This window comes from Myxocyprinus asiaticus, chromosome 28 (genome assembly GCF_019703515.2).
Source record: "Myxocyprinus asiaticus isolate MX2 ecotype Aquarium Trade chromosome 28, UBuf_Myxa_2, whole genome shotgun sequence".
In the NCBI taxonomy this organism is placed as follows: domain Eukaryota; kingdom Metazoa; phylum Chordata; class Actinopteri; order Cypriniformes; family Catostomidae; genus Myxocyprinus; species Myxocyprinus asiaticus.
The window spans coordinates 2,267,468-2,275,066 of NC_059371.1; the positions used below are offsets into that span (position 1 = coordinate 2,267,468).

The 7,599-nt window shown below is 39.1% G+C and overlaps 1 protein-coding gene across 1 annotated transcript; it reads left to right on the forward strand.

Annotated features, from left to right (window-relative positions):
• The first annotated feature begins 3,608 nt into the window (after positions 1 to 3,608).
• LOC127418962 (androgen-induced gene 1 protein-like) lies at positions 3,609 to 4,990 on the forward strand. The gene is made up of 3 exons (XM_051659915.1): positions 3,609 to 3,809; positions 3,901 to 4,056; positions 4,413 to 4,990. The coding sequence occupies exons 1-3, from the start codon at positions 3,727 to 3,729 to the stop codon at positions 4,462 to 4,464; spliced, it is 291 nt and encodes a 96-aa protein (XP_051515875.1). The 5' UTR covers positions 3,609 to 3,726; the 3' UTR covers positions 4,465 to 4,990.
• Positions 4,991 to 7,599: the final 2,609 nt, after the last annotated feature.

Here is a 7,599-nt window from a genome sequence, read left to right on the forward strand (position 1 = left end):
GGACATTTCTCCAGAATGTAATATCTTTGTCCCCATGTGCACTTGCAAACTGTAGTCTGGCTTTTTTATGGTGGTTTTGGAACAGTGGCTTCTTCCTTGCTGAGCAGCATTTCAGGTTATGTCGATATAGGACTCGTTTTACTGTGGATATAGATACTTGTCTACCTGTTTCCTCCAGCATCTTCACAAGGTTCTTTGCTGTTGTTCTGGGATTGATTTGCACTTTTCGCACCAAACTACGTGCATCTCTAGGAGACAGAATGCGTCTCCTTCCTGAGCGATATGATGGCTGTGTGGTCCCATGGTGTTTATACTTGCAAACTATTGTTTGTACAGATGAATGTGGTACCTTCAGGCATTTGGAAATTTCTTTTGATTTTCCCATGATGTCAAGCAAAGAGGCACTGAGTTTGAAGATAGGCCTTAAAATACACCTCCAATTGACTCCAATTAGCCTATCAGAAATTAATTGACTAATTGCCTAAAGGCTTGACATCATTTTCTGGAATTTTCCAAGCTGCTTAAGGGCACAGTTAACTTAGTGTATGTAAACTTCTGACCCACTGGAATTGTGATATAGTCAATTAAAAGTGAAACAATCTGTCTGTAAACAATTGCTGGAAAAATTACTCATGTCATGCACAAAGTAGATGTTCTAAACGACTTGCCAAAACTATAGTTTGCCAATATGAAATCTGTGGAGTGGTTAAAAAATGAGTTTGAATTACTTCATCCTAAGTGTATGTAAACATCTGACTTCAACTGTACACTATATTGCCAAAAGTATTCGCTCACCCATCCAAATAATTGAATTCAGGTGTTCCAATCACTTCCATGGCCACAGGTGTATAAAATGAAGCACCTAGGCATGCAGACTGCTTCTACAAACATTTGTAAAAGAATGGGCCGCTCTCAGGAGCTCAGTGAATTCCAGCATGGTACTGTGATAGGATGCCACCTGTGCAACAAGTCCAGTCGTGAAATTTCCTCGCTACTAAATATTCCACAGTCAACTGTCAGTGGTATTATAACAAAGTGGAAGTGATTGGGAATGACAGCAACTCTGCCACGAAGTGGTAGGCCACGTAAAATGACAGAGCGGGGTCAGCGGATGCTGAGGCGCATAGTGCGCAGAGGTTGCCAACTTTCTGCAGAGTCAATCGCTACAGACCTCCAAAGTTCATGTGGCCTTCAGATTAGCTCAAGAACAGTGCGTAGAGAGCTTCATGGAATGGGTTTCCATGGCCGAGCAGCTGCATCCAAGCCATACATCACCAAGTGCAATGCAAAGCGTCGGATGCAGTGGTGTAAAGCACGCCGCCACTGGACTCTTGAGCAGTGGAGACACGTTCTCTGGGGTGACGAATCACGCTTCTCCATCTGGCAATCTGATGGACGAGTTTGGGTTTGGTGGTTGCCAGGAGAACGGTACTTGTCTGACTGCATTGTGCCAGCTGTGAAGTTTGGTGGAGGGGGGATTATGGTGTGGGGTTGTTTTTCAGGAGCTGGGCTTGGCCCCTTAGTTCCAGTGAAAGGAACTCTGAATGCTTCAGCATACCAAGAGATTTTGGACAATTCCATGCTCCCAACATTGTGGGAACAGTTTGGGGATGGTCCCTTCCTGTTCCAACATGACTGCACACCAGTGCACAAAGCAAGGTCCATAAAGACATGGATGAGCGAGTTTGGTGTGGAAGAACTTGACTTGCCTGCACAGAGTCCTGACCTCAACCCGATAGAGCACCTTTGGGATGAATTAGAGCGAAGACTGCGAGGCAGGCCTTCTCGTCCAACATCAGTGTCTGACCTCACAAATGCGCTTCTGGAAGAATGGTCAAAAATTCTCATAAACACACTCCTAAACCTTGTGGAAAGCCTTCCCAGAAGAGTTGAAGCTGTTATAGCTGCAAAGGGTGGGCCAACATCATATTAAACCCTATGGATTAAGAATGGGATGTCACTTAAGTTCATATGCGTCTAAAGGCAGATGAGCGAATACTTTTGGCAATATAGTGTATGTGTCAATAATATACTTTCAATTGCTTTTATTTCTTTACAATGATTACTTGATTAATCTGAAAATCAACAAAGTGACAGATCCATAAGAGCTGGTATGCTGGTCCAGTGGTTAATCCTGCTGGCAGTACATTCAGCAACCTGAGTTCACATCCAGGTCAGACAGGATGCATTTGTAGCTTTGCTGCAGATTTTGATGTATTTTTAACAGATATAATGAAAACAATTTTGTAAAGCACACAGACAAACAATTTATATATATTTTTTAAATAAATCAATCAAAATTGTAACTGAATCTGACAGCCAGCAATTACAGTATAATCTATTGAATTTTCTGAGAATGCTTGAATTACTGACAAAAAAAAGTGTCAAGGGTAGTTATAAACAAACAACATTGTCATGCACATAACATTTGAAAAGTAAAGGATGCTGTTTTTACTTAACTATGTAAATAAAAATACAGATGTTCACAGGGGATTTGACCCCAGGTCAATATGCATGATTAGCAGACATGCTACCACTAGACCAACAGAACCATCAATTATTGAGATATTTCAGCGTATGATGCTTTAATTTAGCAAATAAAATAATTCCACTTGCGATTTACTGCTCTGACAAGTGTAATCGCCAGTTCCCATTCAAACCAGTGTCTCACATTAACATAGGCAATCATGTTACCCTGTGAAACCGTTAAAATTGCTCTTAAACTGTGTAGAATTCATTAGAACAGACATCAGTGAAACAAAGCGGGTTAATATTCATACCAAAACATTTTTATAATGTGCAAAACGTCTTTTCTTTGGTCCTTGACAATTCACATTGAACCAATCTGCTGAAAAGGCAAGTTAAATTATTCAGATGCACGCGCATATCCCCAGTTAACATGATCCACATTGGTGGTATTCATTTGCTTGGCATCAACCAATAAAATGACTTCATTGACCCCTCCCCAACGAACACTGGTCTTGCTCTCTTGCATCAGGATTTTACAAGTGCACAAGTGAGTTTTGCTACAGGTTTTTCGCTAAGGTAGTTGCTAAAGTCAAAGTGTGAAGATTTGAAGTTGCAGTGCCAGATTTGAGAGGTTGTAAGTGCAGATTTGTGGTTGTACTGCGAAAATGAATTAAAGTACAAAAGTTAATGTGTAATACAAGTTTGTGTCTGTAGTTGTATTTATGTGAATGTCATTTTACACATTTTTGACTACATGTCTGCAATTGTGAATTCAGAACACAAGCTTTGAATTATTGTCTGTGAGTGCAGATTGCAACATTCAACTTCAAATTTTTATTTTACAACTTTTCACATCGGTGCTGTAATAGTAAGTTACAACTTACAAGTACAAAGATTTATTGTACAAGTTCTCAAAACCAAATATGCAAGCTCTTGAGTTTTGCTACTGATTTACCTTCATAAATGTTTAGTTGATGTAAATGATTCACAAAGTACAGTGTGTTGACGTGGAGCATGCACATCTGTATTACCAGAATCATGCAGCTTGCATCACAGTCATGTCCCTCTTACTTTTGGCTTGTATTTTTTATTTAGTGTAAATGTCTAACATTACTCTTTATTAGGAATTCTGATTAAAAATTAAAAATGTGAGTACATGCATGTTTTGCATCTGTTTTTGACACACTGCAGCCTGTGTAAGAACTGTTTTATTTTCTGCTACAACACACAGTAAACGTGCTTTTACTGCTGGTGCAGATGTTCCTGCAGAATCACAAATACAGCACTTGCACTAAAGGGATTCTCTGTCTGGATTTGTTTGCTGCCCTGTATTTGTCATGGTAATCTCTTTCTGCTTGCATTAAACACACAGATCTGTTCAAAATATATTTCTTGTTAAAATAACATCATTTATGTTTCTGTCAACTGTAGGGTGTTGTGGGTTCACCATGCTTCAGGGATCTGGGTGTATCCTATCATGGCTCATTTGAGTCCCGTGGGATTGTGTATTTTTCTTGGCATCCCTTACCATGGCTTCTCTCTACCTGTTAGGAGAGAAGCTCAGCCACATTATGTAGAGCACGACAGGTGAGAAACTCCTCAGGTAGACTTCCAGAATTTAAACACATGTCTTTTATACATTTACAGCAACAAAAATGTAATAAAATGGCTATTTCAAACAGTAATAGTACTTTTAAACATTGCTAGCATATTTGGCAGTATTTTTGATTAATTCCAAACTTTTGAAGGATAGTGTATATAGTTTATGAATGCTGTGTAATTTTGATTCTGCTCATCTAAACAAAGGTATAAGCTGTTTTGTTCATTGAACTCATTTATAGAAAATTCATATGATGGTTTGAGGGTACTTGAATGACAGACTGTAACCTGTGTGAACTCAGGTAATCTCATACGTAAATCAAGCCCTTAATGTGATTTTCTAGCTTTGCTGAGGGTTTGATGGTGGACTTCACTGGAGACATCAGTAAGCCCTGATAATCCCCCACCACAGTTTAACACACATTTCATTTACATCCAGAGAAATGACTCTGTATTAATTATATTCCCATTATATGAAATCTTAAAATGTTTTCTATATGTGTTTCACAATTTTTATAGGGAAGAATATAATGTTTCATTGTCGTGGTGTTGTATGGTGCTGTTTTTCTTCCAAATTTACTATGCTTGTATATTTTACTTGAAACCAATTGCATCAATCAAAACATGCATGTGGAGTCATGAGTTTGGTTGAACTGAATGGACAGATCATTTGTTGTTTACAAGGTAACCACAAGTGCAGTAATGTAAGACCAATGGCAAAAAAATGTATTGATTCCATAATTCCTGAAATCGTAGAGTAATCAATTTGTACTACATCAATACAAGATGCACTGAAACATATTAAGGATGTTACCCAACAGTGAAAAGGGTTATCTCTTGAGAAACAGATCAGGATTACTATTTGTTAGCACAATGTAATGATTATAAATGTGTTATCTATTATCTTTGTGGATTATTAATATACAATTAAAAAAAATAAAAAAATATTTGGGTCTCATAATTAATTAGATTGGTTTATTTTCTTTTTCCAAGCTTAAATGTATCCTTTCTGTTCCACAAATCCAAAACACAGTAACTACACCAGCATTCAAAACTGAGAAAAACGGCTTCAAATTATAAAAATTACTCGATTCTTTGAATCTGAGCAGTTGAGCCAAACCTGTCTGTCACAGGACGGATCATAGTCTGAGGCCACGTTTTTGTTGAAAAACGCATTGATTTTTCTATGTTTATGGCCATGCTCGCACTAATCTGCTTAAGTTTAAAAATTCAGTTTTCCATAGTGCAATAATGAAGTCTCTAATTTTGGTGATGGTAAACGGGTCTAGTGTGGATGGTAGGCATAAACGTTTATAGCGTTTTTAAAGGCATTTTCAAATGAAAATATAATAGTGTGGACGTGGCCTATGCCTCTCATCCACACTAGAATGGTGTTCCCTTTAAAGTCAGTCACTTCAGTGCTGCGTCTGAAGCTGATGCTATGGGAACTCCTTCCAGGAGGCCCTTTAAAATCACGGCAATCTATTAGCAGCTGGTGCTTGATGCTCTGTCCCTGATGCATGTGTCATTGTGGGCATATAAACTGGAGCACAGTACTATTTCATCAGAATTTTTCTTTCGGGGTTGCGATAACATCTTCTTTCGGGGTTGCTCTGGACAGAATTTTCGCTTCGTTGTTGAATCGGCACACCTTAACAGCGAGTGGATTATATCTATCTCCCTTATTGTGCTCCGACGAACAGCGTATCCTTTATCACTTCTTCCTCGGGGCAGCGCCCAGCTATGCTCAGTGCCCTTGCCGCGTTAGCCCCCCAGAAAGTTGAGACTGAGCCAGCGGCCGTGGCCAAAGCATAAAATTGTGCTCTCCAGCCCTCATCCCAGCAGAATACCTCCCTCTGGTGTTCCTGATGTTTGAGTGCCATAAAGTGGGGACCAGTGTCCACAGAGCTGTCTACTCTGGCTCTTAAGATGGCCCGGCTCACTCCTCCATGTCCCCGCAAAGTTTTCCTAGCTCACCCAGCCATCGACTGTTGGGATTGAGAAGATGTTAACAACACTTTTACTGTTTGTACTGCTATTGGCTTCGTGCCAAATGTTTGTCGCATTCCAATAAATTTGCAAGGCCTCATTGCGACTGCTCAGAGTTTAAATATAAGCAGGAAAATAAGCTCTTTTCCAGTTCCCAATGTGAACTACATAACTGCAGCATTCAGACCTTGGTGGATGCAGGCAAGCCTCTGTGTCCTCTGGCCTGCTAAGTGGATGAGTGGCGTGGCCTTTTGGGCATTGCCAGTTGGGGGGCTCTCTACTCAGGTGGAATTATCACTGCTATGCTCTCATTGGTTGTATAGATATGAATGGTGATGACACGGCAAAAAATTCACACCCACAAAGCACGGTAAACGAGATGGAGTTAAAACAGTAGCGTTACTTCAACTTGATTAGTTAACATTACAAATAACCTAACGTTACATGATGAGCCAACTTGCTCCTCAGATGCTGAAAATAGTCAGAGCCACTGGTAATAATGTTAACGTTAGATAATTAGCTAACGTTAGCTAGCTAGATATAATGTTACATACAGTATGTTATACATTATTTTTCACGACAAGCCGGATATGTCAGTCAACATAAGCGAGGAGACTGACAGCTAATGTTGTTAGCTAACATTAATGTCACCTAATGTTAACCTTACCTAACTTAGCTAACATTAGATTAACGTTAATTATCGATGACAACTTCTGCAGTAATGTTATCTGTTTGCTGTTGTACATTGATAATGCTAAAATTGTGTTTGGACTAGTGGATAACTGCAGTGGATACTGTAACGTTAGTTAACATGACTTACCTCAGTGTTTCCCAACCTTTTTTCTGCCACAGCACACTTTTTACGATTAAAAAATACCACGGCACACCACTATCCCACATAACCATCATCAATAGTTTTCCTTTTCAAGAACTTGTCCATGTTTTCTGTCCGTCTTAGTGTTTACTTGTAATGTTTGAAAATTCGGCTATGCAAAAAACACAAGTCACATAGGTACGCTGTATGAGGTCACGGGTGGCAAGAGCACTAAATAGGTAATGAAAAACAACAAATTTGCCGATTTGTTCTTGCAATACCACAGCAAATTACAGGGATGCAAACTCATGATGGGTGAAAAAGGTGAGACAATCACTGGTCCACGAAAAAAATTTCAGCAGAGATTCCAGCAATTTTAGTGATTCAAGTATATTAAATTTACTGCACAATTGTGTACAATTAGCTGCAAAAATAAAGAGTATTTTGGTGAGGCTTGCTTCTGTTTCACAAATTTATTCAATTTTATTAACTGATTAGTTCAGTGACCCCTTCTGGAAATGTCACTAGGTGGAGAAAAATGAGCGTCTTATGTGCTATGAGTGGGTCAGTGAATCATTTTGAGTCGTTCATGACCGAAATCGAAAACTTTATAGTGTTTAAGCAGATCTATAGTCTTCCTTCAGTCTCAGCATTATTTTTCATCCAAAAAGACAACAATAATAGTCTAATAATAGTGAGTTTCAATAACATCCTTACCTTCTCCTTTA

Excerpts from the sequence above, each read along its gene's own strand:
- LOC127418962 (XM_051659915.1), top strand. The coding sequence starts at position 3,727 with ATGTTCCTGCAGAATCACAAATACAGCACTTGCACTAAAGGGATTCTC. Across the intron at positions 3,810-3,900 it reads GCTGCCCTGTATTTGTCATG|GGTGTTGTGGGTTCACCATG; the intron begins GTAATCTCTTTC and ends TGTCAACTGTAG. Across the intron at positions 4,057-4,412 it reads CATTATGTAGAGCACGACAG|CTTTGCTGAGGGTTTGATGG; the intron begins GTGAGAAACTCC and ends GTGATTTTCTAG.